The 17,363-nt window shown below is 41.3% G+C and overlaps 1 protein-coding gene across 2 annotated transcripts in view; it reads left to right on the top strand.

Annotated features, from left to right (window-relative positions):
- The window catches only part of LOC124146612 (kinesin-like protein KIF16B), a 60,503-nt gene that overhangs the window by 37,939 nt on the left and 5,201 nt on the right, over positions 1-17,363 (top strand). For both annotated transcript variants that reach the window (XM_046516969.2, XM_046516968.2), the window contains 6 exons: positions 322-478; positions 798-902; positions 1,311-1,472; positions 2,917-3,734; positions 14,065-14,194; positions 16,746-16,891. In XM_046516969.2, the coding sequence (XP_046372925.2) occupies positions 322-478; positions 798-902; positions 1,311-1,472; positions 2,917-3,734; positions 14,065-14,194; positions 16,746-16,891 (1,518 nt within the window). The remainder of the gene's footprint in view (positions 1-321; positions 479-797; positions 903-1,310; positions 1,473-2,916; positions 3,735-14,064; positions 14,195-16,745; positions 16,892-17,363) is intronic.

The raw sequence follows: 17,363 nt of genomic DNA, 5'->3' as shown, positions 1-17,363 counted from the left end.
GGTTACAAGGTGTGACCTTCATGACCAGGGCCCACTTGCACAAAACAATCTGATCGCTAAGATGATCGTAACTCCCATACTTTAACATAGGCTTACAATAGTCGTAGCGCTAAGATCGCTTTGTGCAAGTGGGCCCTGGAGCCTGTTCCACAAACTGATCTTAGCATTTTGACTGTCGTAAGTCGGTGTACAAGTAGGAGCGTTATAATCGTCTTATCGCTAAAATCCCACTGTGGAACATGATCCAGATTTGCATCTCCCTTGAACTGCGACAATTAATATAAATGAGAATAGTATTAAGGAGTTGTAACTTGTATTCAGACAGGAGATTGAGGAACTGGAGGAGAGATATCGTGGCATGGAGGAGGACCGGATGATACGTCAGATTGAGCTAGAGCAGGAGCTGTCGGAGAAACAGGAGTGTCTGGAGGAGATGAGGGAGAGTCTGCAACAGCTGCAGCACATGCTCGGGACAGAGGTCAGTATGGTAGGGTCGGAGGTCACTCTAGACTTTGGGATCAGTTCACACTATGTACAAGAGTCTGATGTCAGTGTTGTGTCACTGCATGAAGGGGTCAAATGTCAATACATAGAATGGTGTCAGGTGCTGGCACAGAAGGAAATAACACTGTCATTAGATGCTCCGATGCTGTTAACCAAGATTGAATGTCGGAATGTATTTGTTGTGTATGAGGGAAACACATAGGTTCAAAGGGTCTCTTCAAAACTAGAACAATTGATCTTGTAGAATCTGTATGTTGTATGATCCCTGCTGTATGAGGAAGTGTGTGCTGCAGGACGAAGCAGAGCGGCCGGACTACGAGGGCATGCTGCAGAAGCTGGATGAGCGGGAACAACAGCAGCTGACGTCTGCTCGCAGGATGAAGGCAGAGCTGGAGGAGGTGAGTCAAACAGGTCATCACTGTTACAGCTTGTCGTTTGAAGCTATTAGTCAGTACCATAGATACCAGGAACTACTGGTTGTTGGTCAAGCCTACATATCCCCAATGGTGATCCTTGGCTGGTCAGCACCAGGAACTACTGGTTGTTAGTCAAGCCTACATATCCCCAATGATGATCCTTGGCTGGTCAGCACAAGGAACTACTGGTTGTTAGTCAAGCCTACATATCCCCAATGGTGATCCTTGGCTGGTCAGCACCAAGTTTTAGGTTTCTAAAATGTGATAAACTTCTGTAACTCTATTTCTTTCGACTTAAGCTGATACATATATATGTGTGATGTAACTGCAATACTGTTCAAAGCAGAATCAAACCCAACTCACTCACTCACTCTGTTGTCTGTCTCCCAGGAGATTGTGGAGCTGCAGAAGCACCAGGAGGAAATCAAGGCGGAGTGTGATGCTATGTTGGACAAGCTTGAAACAAAGGAGCAGGAGAAGAGGGAGCTCATCTCAAACTTGGAGGAAGAGATACGCCGGAGGAAGGATTCGCTATATGCTGAGAAAACAAAGGTCAGGAAGAGGGCATTGTGTGACAATAAAACATTGATATGTTTTTTTATTAGATTTACTGAAACACTTTGAAAACACATATTCAATTTTTTGTTATATTTGACAAAATGGCCACAACCATCAAGAGGAAATAATTTTAGACTTTGTGGTAAGAAATACACAATGTGATCTGAAATTTGGAATAACAAATTTGAAAAGGGTCATCCTCGATTATCCAGGGTATTACATTTCCATTTTATTTGGATAAATACCATGACCCCATTCTCTTCTATAGCCACATGAGATTTATTTGAACAGCAACACCTGCAAAATAAGCCGTCCAATCAAATTACTCTCACATGTGAGTGAAATTGTTTGCGTGGATTCAGCTTGTCTATCTATTTGTGAGTCGTGTAGGACTTTGGCATGAACATGGTGGTCCAAGTGTGACATGTGGCAACAACACAAAACTTTATTTGTGATTCTTGATTCAATTTCCTTGTTTGAAATGTAATTTAGTGATTGAGTAAGGAAAGAATGACATAGACTCTCCAAAATATAAATTTTATTTCTTAACAAAATTGAAATATCAGTTACAGTATTCGACATAATAAGCGCCCAGGGCGCTCTCAAAATTAGAAATAGGGGGCTCTTATTAGAGTATTATTTTAGTGAAAGAAACGAGTTAAAAGATAAATTCTGTGGTTTATGCTGACAGCCTGAAATGTTTATGTACGACAGATATATTTTTCCAGGATTTAATTGCCCATAATTAAGGGTGCATATAACACATGAGTGCATATTATACGCGAATAAATAAGTCTTGTGTACATTGATCAATCGGAAGGGGTGCTAATTAGGATTGTTTACTGGCCAATATATTAGCAAATATCGCCGTGGGCGCTTATTAGAGCGGGGCGCTTATTACGTCGAATACGGTAAGTCTGGTGTAAATGCTACATTTGAAAGATTTAAGCATTCTTGCATCACATATAAATTTCAATGCATATAGAATGCATTATTTTGCGTCCAGTGTAACCCTGTAAGATAGAAGTGATGGAGGTGGTGACATTCAACATAAGGCTATTGTGGCACATGGGTCCAGGGTGTTTGTCATGATAGAATGGAGAAGAGAAACACACAAACTTATATGATGGCCTTATTAATGACAAGACGGTATGGATGATCAACGTTTTTATGATTGTAGTGACATTTTGATGTAATTGCTAAAACTATAATTAGCAAGGGATGTATGTTCAAAGTGAGCAACCAAGCATGTTTATTTAGATGGCTGAAATTATTTGATTACAATAAACAGACTTAACGGCTGGAGAATGTTTTAGAATCAACACAAATATGTAGCTACAATTGTAATGAAGAAGTTGATTATCGACACTATCTTGTCATTGGTAGTCATGATCCAACTTCTATAAGCCACTCAAAACTCATGTTGTATCTTGTTCAGGGATTGAAGTCCATCGAACAGGAGAAAGAACTGATACAAGTGGCTCAGAGACAGTTAGAAGAAGAAAAAGACATGTTGTTGTCGAAAGACGAAAGTTTAAAAAAGAAATTTAATGAACTTAGTGAGAAAGAGAAATCATTAAATGTGAGACTTAAGAAACTTGACCAGGAGAAGAAGGAGAGATGGAAACATCTCCTCGATGAGGTGGCAGAGGAGAACAAAAAGATCGAGGAGGCGTGGTCAGATCTGAAGGAACATGAGGTCCAGTTGGAGGAAGCTCTACGGAAAGCTGTCTGTGATAAAGACGAGGATGAGCGGCACTTGGTGGAATGTGAGCAGCGCCATCTGGATTCGGCCCATGAGTTGCTGCGGGAAGAGGAAGAGAAGGTGGCAGCGAGGGAGCAAGATTTGATAGAGCTGGTGGAACGAGAGATGGACGAGTGGGAGAGAGAGAAGGCAGAAGGAAGTGGTCAAATACAACAAGAAAAAGACAATCTGTTGGCGTCTGCTAGGACAGAAAAAATGGATAAGCTTGAGAAGGACATTGAGAATAGGACGGATGCAATAGATTCTCATGCTGCACGAATTGTGGATGAGGAAGAGACTGTGCTAAGACTGGAGAAGCAGTTAAATGGGAAGCTGTGTGATGTGCGCAGGGAGAAAGAGGCAATTCAGGCAGAGAAGCAGCAGACGTCCAAAATGGCTGACGTTCAGTTGGAGCAGAAGAATAAATATATTGAGGAAATTGATTCAAAGATGACAGAGATAGATGATGAATGTGAGGCTGAGCTGGGGAGGATCAAGAAGGAGAGGAACAGGTAAGTCCGACTTTGTCAGTTCTTATTGAGGTCTTTCATGTCTCATTGTATAGTCATAGATGTGCCCCATAGGGAATCAGGGGAAGAACCGGTCCATAGTATAGGGTTGGGACGAGTCCAAATTAACTACCCCAGTACCCAACCCCCTAGTACCTGACCCTACCTGTTGTAGGTCTCAAGAGATGGGTACAAAATGTCTGATTGCGAATTGGGACCCGAGCCCTGGCAAAAAGTATTTAGATATATGTATCACTGGTCTGGTCTTGCATACACTGAAGCTGATTGAAGCTTTATCTTTATTCAAACATTTAGAAGTCAGAAGGCATGCATGCATAAACAGAAATAAATGTGAACATTAGTGACTTGTATTGTAACCATGGAGTTATAAATACTCCCGACGTGAGTACCCTAGTTACCCTTTCGCGCTCTACCACAGTATCTCATGCATGTCCAGTCACACTAATGAGGATTGGGTGGTCACAACGTGTGACCTTGCTGATTGTGTTTCATTGTACCCGGACAATGTGGATTGTCCCTGGACCGTGGATCATTGCTTAGACTGTCTGCCACATAAATGCATGACCGAGACTCTTTATTTACTGATTAAGGTGATATTGCTGGATTTGTAACAACTGCGTTGTGAACAACATTCATTATTCATCACAGCTATTTGTTTGTGCATTTAGTGTTTTCATCAAGGCCAGGTGGACGTTTTGCTTAGAGGCAATTCACAGCAGGCTAAACTTTCACTGTGACAATTATTCAAACATGGCGTAAGTATGCTTGGCGTAAGAGGCGACTAACGGGATCAGGTGGACAGGCTTGCTGACTTGATTGATGCATGTCATTGTATCCCAATTGTGTGAATCTATGCTCATGATGTCAATCACTGGATTGTCTGGCCCAGGCTCGATTATTTACACACCGCCGTCATGTAGCTGGAATATTGCTGAGTGCAGCGTTAAACAACAAACAAACCTCTGAAGCCACTGTAGGCTGTAATGATTTGTACTGCCAAAACAAAGATAAAAGTATGTCACCACAATTTATTTTATGCAACAGAAGAGCACATTCATTTTGTAATTTGTTCTTGAATAATTTTGTAGCTATCATGAATATTGCAAGTTTCAGAGTGAGTTAGCAATTTGTGATTCAGTAATTGCACTTCCATGCTCAAATAGATTGAATAAATGTTCATAAATGATTAAACAACTGGCAAACTTTGACATGCCCCTGTAAAGCAAGTGTTTATCAAAATGATACATCTCTAGTATTTGCTATAGGATAATAACCTGGCCATGCCCCGAGACATGTAGTATATCAAAGGTGTGATGGTGCCTGAGGCTGCTACCTGGCTGTAATGGTTAAGTTGTCCCTTTGGCCATATATGTTTTCAATTAAGCCTGATATACATACAAGTCTGAGCCGGACGGTCTGTGTCTAGTGTCTTTCTTTTGGACAGTAGTGAGATACACGAATCAGTTTGGTGAGTGCCAATAAACTGAAATTGCAACCAAGTCTGCCCTGTTGGAGAAATTATATCTGGCAATATCCTGTTTAGTAGGCAGATGTCAGATTTATAATGTTCATGAACTTGTAACATATCCTTTGATAATCAATCAGCATCACAAATTGTCGGAACAGAATGTGAAACACAATTTGTAACTATCACAACAATACTAGTAAATGTTTGAGTTTTATACCATTTCACTTGTGACTGATTACTTACATTATCATTTGTACATGTCCTTTTGTTATAGTCGTAGAAATACTGAACTACTAAAAATAATGAATTTTTATCTTGGTTTAGCACTTTTTCTCAACTCTAGTTGACCTGGCTACAACTAATACAATTTTACAAGACATATGGGAAATATTTCTGAGCTGCTATAACACATGACTACTTTCAGGCAACTAAACAGCATATATAGTCACGTGAAGTTCTCCATAAATTGTGTCTACTTTGTCATCCGTCAACTTCTTCTAAGTAATACCTATCAAACAATTCAAAGGATATGTTGGATTAAAAATAACATGACATTTGATTATCAAATAATAACATTCATTATCAAATGATATCACACAATATCAAATGGCTTCACAGTAAATTATGAAGCAATATCACAATTGATGTTGTGTCTCTGAGAAGCCGGAGGAAATACCTGCCACACACTCATGGATACCTTGTGCATCACCATTGTGGGTTATGATAGTGAGTCTTCCTCCATGTTAATGAGTATTACAGATTAATGAAGAGTGTCCAAGGTAAATATTTATATGGAGCATTATAATGTATTAATGGTTGGTCAAGCAGAAAAGAAATGTATCCCTTGTTTAGCTTCCGAGCTGTGACTCAGTGTGTTTATGTAGATTAGCACTCAGTTGGGTGAATATGTCAAGTGTCAAAGGCAGGAATTGGATGAGGATTATCATCATTAAGACTTGATGAAACAAATGCCTGGTGAAGGTGTATATGGTACACTTGCAGGTCAATATTTATGCTACTGTTTAGGTTGGTTGAGACTGTTATCACATGTTTGGTGTATATATGTGAGTAGTGTGTCCGTTCACTCTGCTGTATGGTTTTAAACTTCATGTTTTCCATGTCGGGAATCAAAATTATATTAAGTTTCCATTTAATTATTTTCAAAAGAATACTTTAATTATGATAGAAAAGTTACCAGGATTTTAGGTAGATTTTATGTAAATGTCTTAAATAATAATAGTAAATAATAAAAACATAGTGTCATATCAGAGACCATATAATATGGTCTCTGGTCATATGTTAGTCTGTTGTATGCTACTCAAAAGAAGTTAAGGATCACCCGATTATTTAATATTACTATAGTTAATATATTAGTTAAAAGCTCAAGTCAGTTATAGCGATACAGTAAACTACGGTTATAACAGAACTCAAAGGGACCCCTTTTTTTAGGTCGTTATAACCATAGTTTGTTATAAGCATATATTTACAAAGCTTGACTGTGTATATATATATAGTTAGTCTGTCGTGACATAACAGATTAACTATAGTTATATGAAAGAACTGGGTGGCCCTTAACTTCATTTGAGTAGTATATGGTCTCTCAAAATTTGATGTAAAACATAAATAAGTAACAAAATGACAAATAAAAAGTTGATAAGGCATTTCAGTTAAACATGTGGAATATTTCTTAGTGTTTTAATTTAGTAACTTTTACAAAAAAAACAGGAAAACAGGCAGGGTCTGGTCTTAGTTGCCTCTGTGATCGGTATTGTCACAAGCCATTATAAAACTCTTGGCCGTATGTAGTATTTTTTGTTGTGACGCATATTATACACTAATCCAATATATTTTCCTCACTGCTAGAAACTTGAATTCTTCATAGTTGTCTGTATGTTTCTATAAATTGAAGATTGAATGAGTGGATAATCAGACAGACTATGGCAGTCTCCTGTCAGGAAGACCTAACAATGACCCAAGTATCCTGATATCAACTTTCGACAGCCCTCATGTCAACACCACTACCACCATGACACAATACCATTGTCTGTGTGTTAACTAGTGGTAGCTACATGCTCGCCATTTCTTGTCAATCAGCCATACAAGACACACAAGACAAAGTTTACTTCACAGGCCATTGCCCCAAAACAATCTACACAAAGAACAGTAATTCTGTTCGCCTGTTATCTAATTGACACCTCATTTGCGCGGCTAATTAATCCCCCTGTCACCAGCTTGATCATCTGTATTGCTAATTAGCACCTGAGCTTCCATTCACTGTACTTTGTACAACTGGCAGACTAACCAATCAGTGGTGACTGTGAGGGCACTGGGCAGGCAGACATTGATCCTCATTGGTTGTTGTAGGATGTTTGGTCATTGGTCAGTGTAGTCATGTGATGTGGTTACATAAGGCTGACCAGTTACATCTCTGACCAGTATTGACAATTGTAAGTCTGTTTAGCCAGTAGTACTGTAGTGTTACATCAGAGAGTTGACCTTGAACATGATGAAGTGGCGTGCAGTTTGTTATGAAAGGTACATTCAGTGTTTGTCATTCTCAATGTGAAAAGTTGTTTGCTTATAATTTAATGGAATAATTTTCATTTGATTTCTTGATTTAAGTAGAAATGGTGTTCTTTGCATAAATTGCAAAATATTCACATGCACACACACACAAACGCATGCACACTCACAAACACACGCACACACACATCGTAATACATTTCAAAATGTATTTAAGGCGAATCAATGAATAATGCAAATATTTGTGAAGTTACAATTTTGAGTGATGTTGAAATTTTGCAAACTTATATATACCATTTGCCTCTGAAGGACGCCAACAATATATTTAAGCATCTAGTTATTTGTTCAATCATTTATAGCTGTATATATATATAGAGAGAGAGAGAGTTTGTGTCATGGTATCTTCGTTTCAACAGTTTTTGTCTCAGTTAAATGTTCAAATTTCATCTTGGTTGTGTAAGATGTCCATCTTTCGAGATGCCTTGTTTGCTCGGGACAAGTATTTAACAAGCCAGCCAGCCCCACGTAGGGAGATTGAAGCCTTTTGGAGGGATTAGGGGATGTTAACAGCTTGGAATGTTTGCTGGCCTTGTGAGCAAACCACCGTCCAGATATTTGGAATAGGGACTTGTGTGATGGTAGGAACTACTGGAGTTTCTGGGTGTTCAGTGTCAAGCAGGTAACGCCTGGGTCTTGAATTAATTAATTGAATTAACTTATTATATGTGCATGCGGTTCAATTTCATATCATGACAATAATATGTTGTGTCCTTATATAGACATTTTGTTTATTTATGATGACCTCACATACTGAGACTCTTATATTGTGGCTATGTTACATGTGAAAGTCCCAGGGCAATGCTTACTTTTAGGGTGGAGAACTGACCACATTTAAGTAGGGATAAGATATATGGATGAACAACATCTTTATTACAATTAGGACATTTCAGTGTAGGTTCTAACACTGTATCAAGCAAGTGATGTACAGAGTATGGTTGACAAGTATATAGGTAGGAGGCAATGTTTATACAGTTGAGTAGGTTTAAGATGCAGTTACACTGGAGTGGAGAAGGGTAAAACATATAGCCGATAAAGTCTTTAATATAAACAAAAGGGTGAAGCCAGTAATATAAACAACAAAAGGATAATGACTGATATCTTATCCTTACATAGTACTCCAACTTCTAAATGCCTCAAAGAAGTTGACCACAGTTTGAACATTTGTGTCTGAAATGGTTCAAAAATGAAAAAAATATTCATGGCATTTCAAGTTTGAGTTGTCATGGTTATTGGGTTCAATTTAGCTTTTGAATACAATCTACTTGGGTTTGTATGTTGTTGATAGTGCTGCACACAGCTTCTATCAAAGTGTACTTTGAAGAATAGACAGTTCAGTGTTACATAATCTATATCTGGACCATGCTGAATCACATATGCATCCCTGGAGGCAAGGTGGAACAATGGTTATTATGTAGAGTGGCTGAACTAGGATCAAGCCCCCAGCAGACACAGCAGGACCTCAACTGAAGGGGAGGGAGGGAAGACAAAGGTATGGGGGGTGGGAGGTGTTAGCGTGTGGAGCACGACCTCAATGACTGGGGGACAGGGATTAAGGCTGCTGTCATCATCAATCTCTACTTCATGAAGGAATTGAGGTTAATAATGGATATAGCATTATGAAGATTTATTACACGTCTGTATGACATGTATATAACACGGTATGTATATTGTACTGGTTGTAACATGTAGTGCTGTGTTCAGTGTGTGGGTCCCTATGATCATGTGTTATGTAACACCAATCTTGGCAATCAGCCTCAGTTAAGCCTTTAATCATGTCACTTGAACCTTGTTCTGACACATTCTGCAAGTACCTGCCAAATTATTGGATATTTTGTAACAAAGGACATTCTTAAAGAGAAAATGTAAGCTGAAGTTATGTGTAATGCATTTTTAACTTTATTAAACCGTTTGCAGTATTCAATTTGACCTATTGAAAGCAGTCCCCATCCTTGGCATGCTATATTCACTGTTTACCTATGTAATTATTATAAAAAAGTAATCTTTGGCCAGTTTGTCTATGTATGATGTCTGTTTTCAGCATGTGTTATTTCTGTATTGCTGAACTACCCATTCCACAAAGCAATCGTAGCACTACAGTTGCGGTCTGTCTATGTTAAAGTTTGGAAGTTACAATCGTCTTAGCGCTACAGTTGTTTTGTTGAACATGCCCTGGACTGATATCAATCAACTGGGGGGAAACATGCTCTTTGGAGGACAGGACCTATTCCTGTACTTTATGATGGGAGTCGTAAGTGAAGGTTTATGCTCCTGCCTGGGGCTGGGATCAAGGGGACTGTCAACTCATGAATAGCATGTAGAATGTCTAAGGCCTTACATGTCTGCCAGTGTTCTCATGGGAGGAGGATATGCATGTCTGATTTACCACACACAGGGTGAGACAGAGGTGGAGTAGTGGGTGACGCAGAGGACTGACGAAGGAAGACAGTGGTAGAGGTAGTTGTCACTGACGAAGGAAGACGGTGGTAGAGGTAGTTGTCACTGACAAAGGAAGACGGTGGTAGAGGTAGTTGTCACTGACGAAGGAAGACGGTGGTAGAGGTAGTTGTCACTGACGAAGGAGGACGGTGGTAGAGGTAGTCGTCCCTGATGAAGGAAGACAGAGGTGGAGATAGTTGTCCCTGACGAAGGAGGACGGTGGTAGAGGTAGTCGTCACTGACGAGGGGAGACGGAGGTAGAGGTAGTCGTCACTGACGAAGGAGGACAGAGGTAGAGATAGACAATGAGGGAGAGAGAAAACAAGAGAAGCTGTATACTTCTAGTATAGCATTGCCAAAGGAAAACAAAAGCAGATCTCAGCATTGAAAAAACTTATCAGTTATTGAGGGCAGTAGGGCTGGGACGGGTAACTTGGGTACTCGGGTCAGTTGGGTACTGAGTAGGACCTGGGTACCCACAGCACTACCCGGACCTGTGGTTAGTCAGGTGATTATATTGTTTAATGACAAAAACTATCTAGAACTCTATGGTTACACTATAAGTGACAAATATTCTCATTTCTTTCCGACTATGCACACATTCCTTTTGACTTTATATGTTTGCATAAAGATAAAACTTCAGTCAACTTAAGTGTATGTATGACCAGATCATTTTATACCTCTATCAAAATACATTTTGACAGGAGTACCAATCAGACATTTTGTACCTTTCTCTTGAGACCTACAGCGGGTACCCAGGTAGGGTCGGGTAATAGGGGGGTGGGTACCCGGGTAGTAAATTTAGATTCTTCCCAGCCCTAGAGGGCAGTACCACAGATGTAGTCATACAGACACTGAAACAAATATATCCAATACAGCCCATGCAAGTCTATAATACTACTTAAGTCTTAAGTCTGAAAAGTCTGTTTCTTCTGTAAAATATGTTCATTTCAGAGACTAGAAGTTTGTCTGCCACAGATGCAACATGGTCAGACTGAGCATCATGGAGTGGATGGTGTAGACACAAACTTAAGGGGTAGCAGATACAGATATCAATCTCTACTTCATGAAGGAATTGAGGTTAATAATGGATATAGCATTATGAAGATTTATTACACGTCTGTATGACATGTATATAACACGGTATGTATATTGTACTGGTTGTAACATGTAGTGCTGTGTTCAGTGTGTGGGTCCCTATGATCATGTGTTATGTAACACCAATCTTGGCAATCAGCCTCAGTTAAGCCTTTAATCATGTCACTTGAACCTTGTTCTGACACATTCTGCAAGTACCTGCCAAATTATTGGATATTTTGTAACAAAGGACATTCTTAAAGAGAAAATGTAAGCTGAAGTTATGTGTAATGCATTTTTAACTTTATTAAACCGTTTGCAGTATTCAATTTGACCTATTGAAAGCAGTCCCCATCCTTGGCATGCTATATTCACTGTTTACCTATGTAATTATTATAAAAAAGTAATCTTTGGCCAGTTTGTCTATGTATGATGTCTGTTTTCAGCATGTGTTATTTCTGTATTGCTGAACTACCCATTCCACAAAGCAATCGTAGCACTACAGTTGCGGTCTGTCTATGTTAAAGTTTGGAAGTTACAATCGTCTTAGCGCTACAGTTGTTTTGTTGAACATGCCCTGGACTGATATCAATCAACTGGGGGGAAACATGCTCTTTGGAGGACAGGACCTATTCCTGTACTTTATGATGGGAGTCGTAAGTGAAGGTTTATGCTCCTGCCTGGGGCTGGGATCAAGGGGACTGTCAACTCATGAATAGCATGTAGAATGTCTAAGGCCTTACATGTCTGCCAGTGTTCTCATGGGAGGAGGATATGCATGTCTGATTTACCACACACAGGGTGAGACAGAGGTGGAGTAGTGGGTGACGCAGAGGACTGACGAAGGAAGACAGTGGTAGAGGTAGTTGTCACTGACGAAGGAAGACGGTGGTAGAGGTAGTTGTCACTGACAAAGGAAGACGGTGGTAGAGGTAGTTGTCACTGACGAAGGAAGACGGTGGTAGAGGTAGTTGTCACTGACGAAGGAGGACGGTGGTAGAGGTAGTCGTCCCTGATGAAGGAAGACAGAGGTGGAGATAGTTGTCCCTGACGAAGGAGGACGGTGGTAGAGGTAGTCGTCACTGACGAGGGGAGACGGAGGTAGAGGTAGTCGTCACTGACGAAGGAGGACAGAGGTAGAGATAGACAATGAGGGAGAGAGAAAACAAGAGAAGCTGTATACTTCTAGTATAGCATTGCCAAAGGAAAACAAAAGCAGATCTCAGCATTGAAAAAACTTATCAGTTATTGAGGGCAGTAGGGCTGGGACGGGTAACTTGGGTACTCGGGTCAGTTGGGTACTGAGTAGGACCTGGGTACCCACAGCACTACCCGGACCTGTGGTTAGTCAGGTGATTATATTGTTTAATGACAAAAACTATCTAGAACTCTATGGTTACACTATAAGTGACAAATATTCTCATTTCTTTCCGACTATGCACACATTCCTTTTGACTTTATATGTTTGCATAAAGATAAAACTTCAGTCAACTTAAGTGTATGTATGACCAGATCATTTTATACCTCTATCAAAATACATTTTGACAGGAGTACCAATCAGACATTTTGTACCTTTCTCTTGAGACCTACAGCGGGTACCCAGGTAGGGTCGGGTAATAGGGGGGTGGGTACCCGGGTAGTAAATTTAGATTCTTCCCAGCCCTAGAGGGCAGTACCACAGATGTAGTCATACAGACACTGAAACAAATATATCCAATACAGCCCATGCAAGTCTATAATACTACTTAAGTCTTAAGTCTGAAAAGTCTGTTTCTTCTGTAAAATATGTTCATTTCAGAGACTAGAAGTTTGTCTGCCACAGATGCAACATGGTCAGACTGAGCATCATGGAGTGGATGGTGTAGACACAAACTTAAGGGGTAGCAGATACAGATAGCAAGCAGCTCCTTGACCAAGATAACTTAACCCCTATTAGAAACTGAGAAGCAGACTAGTATAGTATAAAAAGTGAATGTATTTAGATCATTGTGTATCACATTGCCAAATAGTTTGTGGGGAAGCCACTGGCAAGAGTCTGATAACATCAGATATTAGATGATGGCGAGGATAACAGTCTACACAGAATCCCGAATCTGGCTAGTGTTAACAACACTCTTCTATCTTGAAGGAATGTTTACCCAACACAAACTCTGAAGTGCAGTCAGGTTTATTCTTCAATGTTTAATTGTTGATAGCCTGAAGTAAGTTACAGTACCACTGGTCATGAAAATGTTGATTCCTGAAGTAGCGTATGTGTCATGTGAGATGGGTTGTATGGCTGCAGGGAGTATAGGTTTATCTTGTAGCCGATTATATATCTTAGTGACATGGATATTTGATCTGGCTATAGTTCAGATGTGTGTTTCTCTGTGATGACAAGCCCTGCGTTTATAGTTCCTGTTGCTATGCAGTGAGTGAATGATTCCTCTGGCTATGCAATGGAAGAATGATTCCTGTTGCTATGCAATGTTAGAATGATTCCTGTTGCTATGCAATGTAAGAATGATTCTTGTTGCTACAAAATGTAAGAATGATTCGTGTTGCTACACAATGAAGGATGATTCCTGTTGCTGTTCAATGTATTAATGATTCCTGTTGCTATGCAATGAAAGAATGATTCCTCTTGCTACACAATGTAAGAATGATTCCTGTTGCCCCCTAATGGAAGAATGATTCCTGGAGCCACCTGTGTGTGAAAGACTTCTCTTGTGCAGATATGCTTGTGTTCATTATCTCACGCTGTTGCAGGCTGATGTCAGAGAGGGCCTCACATGATGTTGGCTGTGCGACAGACGCAGGAGGGCTGTTGGGAGCTCAGATGGATGGAAAGATTCAACAGTTTGAAGATGAGAAGAAAAAATTAATCCAACAGACACAGGTAAAATACGTCTTTTTGAAAGAACCCCAGTCTGTATCACTGACATAACTGAGAACCCGAAAGATGCAGCTGGGTGTTTGTAGTCCATCCTCCACTTGGTGTACTCATACTTCGCTCTCCAACCGTGTAGATCTTGGGTAGAATAGGTCTTCAGCAACCCATGCTTGCCATAAAAAGCGACTATGCTTGTCGTAAGAGGCGACTAATGGGATCAGGTGGTCTTGCTTGCTGAATTGGTGGATGCATGTCATCGTATCCCAATTGCATGGATCGATGCTCATGATGTCAATCACTGGATTGTCTGGTCCAGACTTGATTATTTACAGACCGCCGTCATATGGCTGGAATATTGCCGAGTATGGCGTTTAACAACAAACAAAGAAACAAAACAAAGCTCTCGAACTACAAGAACAATTAAATGCTTTAATCTTGTTGACAGTTCATTAAGAAACATCGTTGATAAGAAATTGGATACGGCACTTGTTTCTGTATTGTATCATCCTCGTCTGCTTAAGCTTGGAACAAACCAGAATTATTTAACCTTGGAGACATAAATTTGAATTGAAATGGAAAACTAGTTTAAAGCCTGGGAATATATTGAGGATGAAACAAACACAAGAGAAATAGTTGGAAATAGGCAGGAAAAATAGCAGCAGAATATTTATCAGGGAGAGTTATTAGAGACGTTAGAGACATTGAGATCCAGAGGGACAGGTTAGTGATAGTTGGTATTGAGGGGGATCTGGACACTTTGTCGGGAATGGACTACAAGGTGGTCAGGGGGACAGGTTAATGCAGGTTGGTATTGAGGGGGATCTGGACACTATGTCGGGATTGGACTACAAGGTGGTCAGGGGGACAGGTTAGTGATAGTTGGTATTGAGGGGGGATCTGGACACTATGTCAGGATTGGACTACAAGGTGGTCAGGGGGACAGGTTAATGCAGGTTGGTATTGAGGGGGATCTGGACACTATGTCGGGCAGGTTAATGCAGGTTGGTATTGAGGGGGATCTGGACACTATGTCGGGATTGGACTACAAGGTGGTCAGGGGGACAGGTTAATGCAGGTTGGTATTGAGGGGGATCTGGACACTATGTCAGGATTGGACTACAAGGTGGTCAGGGGGACAGGTTAATGCAGGTTGGTATTGAGGGGGATCTGGACACTATGTCGGGATTGGACTACAAGGTGGTCAGGGGGACAGGTTAATGCAGGTTGGTATTGAGGGGGATCTGGACACTATGTCGGGATTGGACTACAAGGTGGTCAGGGGGACAGGTTAATGCAGGTTGGTATTGAGGGGGGATCTGGACACTATGTCGGGATTGGACTACAAGGTGGTCAGGGGGACAGGTTAATGCAGGTTGGTATTGAGGGGGATCTGGACACTTTGTCGGGATTGGACTACAAGGTGGTCAGGGGGACAGGTTAATGCAGGTTGGTATTGAGGGGGATCTGGACACTATGTCGGGATTGGACTACAAGGTGGTCAGGGGGACAGGTTAATGCAGGTTGGTATTGAGGGGGATCTGGACACTATGTCGGGATTGGACTACAAGGTGGTCAGGGGGACAGGTTAATGCAGGTTGGTATTGAGGGGGAATCTGGACACTATGTCGGGATTGGACTACAAGGTGGTCAGGGGGACAGGTTAATGCAGGTTGGTATTGAGGGGGGATCTGGACATTTTGTCGGGATTGGACTACAAGGTGGTCAGGGGGACAGGTTAATGCAGGTTGGTATTGAGGGGGGATCTGGACACTATGTCGGGATTGGACTACAAGGTGGTCAGGGGGACAGGTTAATGCAGGTTGGTATTGAGGGGGGATCTGGACACTATGTCGGGATTGGACTACAAGGTGGTCAGGGGGACAGGTTAATGGTTAATGCAGGTTGGTATTGAGGGGGATCTGGACACTATGTCGGGATTGGACTACAAGGTGGTCAGGGGGACAGGTTAATGCAGGTTGGTATTGAGGGGATCTGGACACTATGTCGGGATTGGACTACAAGGTGGTCAGGGGGACAGGTTAATGCAGGTTGGTATTGAGGGGGATCTGGACACTATGTCGGGATTGGACTACGAGGTGGTCAGGGGGACAGGTTAATGCAGGTTGGTATTGAGGGGGGATCTGGACACTATGTCGGGATTGGACTACAAGGTGGTCAGGGGGACAGGTTAATGCAGGTTGGTATTGAGGGGGGATCTGGACACTATGTCGGGATTGGACTACAAGGTGGTCAGGGGGACAGGTTAATGCAGGTTGGTATTGAGGGGGATCTGGACACTATGTCGGGATTGGACTACAAGGTGGTCAGGGGGACAGGTTAATGCAGGTTGGTATTGAGGGGGATCTGGACACTATGTCGGGATCAGACTACAAGGTGGTCAGGGGGACAGGTTAGTGATAGTTGGTATTGAGGGGGGATCTGGAAACAATGTCGGAAATTGGACAACACGGTGGAAAAAGCTCCTGAATGTCCAGGGTCCAACATAGGTGTATATAGTCGCCATGGTTACAAGTGGAATGTGATTGATGTGTTCCAGGAGATGGAAAGGCTGAGAGAAGATATAGAGAAAGGACAACAGGAGCTGGAAGAAAAACGAAGGAAGTTTGAAGAGGAGCGAGATGCTGAGCTGGATCGTATCGAGTTTGAAAAGTTTAGATTGCAGGATATGGAACACAAGGAGAGGTGAGATGATACAGTATAGACGTGAATAACACAGTCACTAAAATGGACTCTGGCAGTTCCAGGGCAAGATGGATACCATGTACTCTACCCTTGTAAGAACAGACTTACATGAGGAATGTCACATTGGGAGAGCTTTCAGCATTTCTCTGCTATCAACCAGTAACTTGTGGGGAATTTTTAAAAACACCATCTTATGCTTGTCACATGAGACAGTAATGGATTTTCCAATGGACATTCAGAATTGGGTACCTGCATTGTTTACTACCTAAGGGATCATCTGTCTGTTCCAACTGGGTGTTATGGGTGCTTGCACGATCACTCACTGGTTATCTTGTCCAGGAGCCCACAATCTCTCCTACTTATGCTAGTCAAAGCGCTAAGCTCGTTATGTGGAATTGTAAGCAGGTTAGCAGGTCTACAAAGTAGCATTTCCCATTGACTGTAATGAATATCCACCAGTCAGATGGTATCA

This window comes from Haliotis rufescens, unplaced genomic scaffold (assembly GCF_023055435.1).
Source record: "Haliotis rufescens isolate VD_foot unplaced genomic scaffold, xgHalRufe1.0.p SCAF_3, whole genome shotgun sequence".
Lineage (NCBI taxonomy): Eukaryota > Metazoa > Mollusca > Gastropoda > Lepetellida > Haliotidae > Haliotis > Haliotis rufescens.
This window is presented reverse-complemented; position numbering and strand designations above follow the sequence as displayed.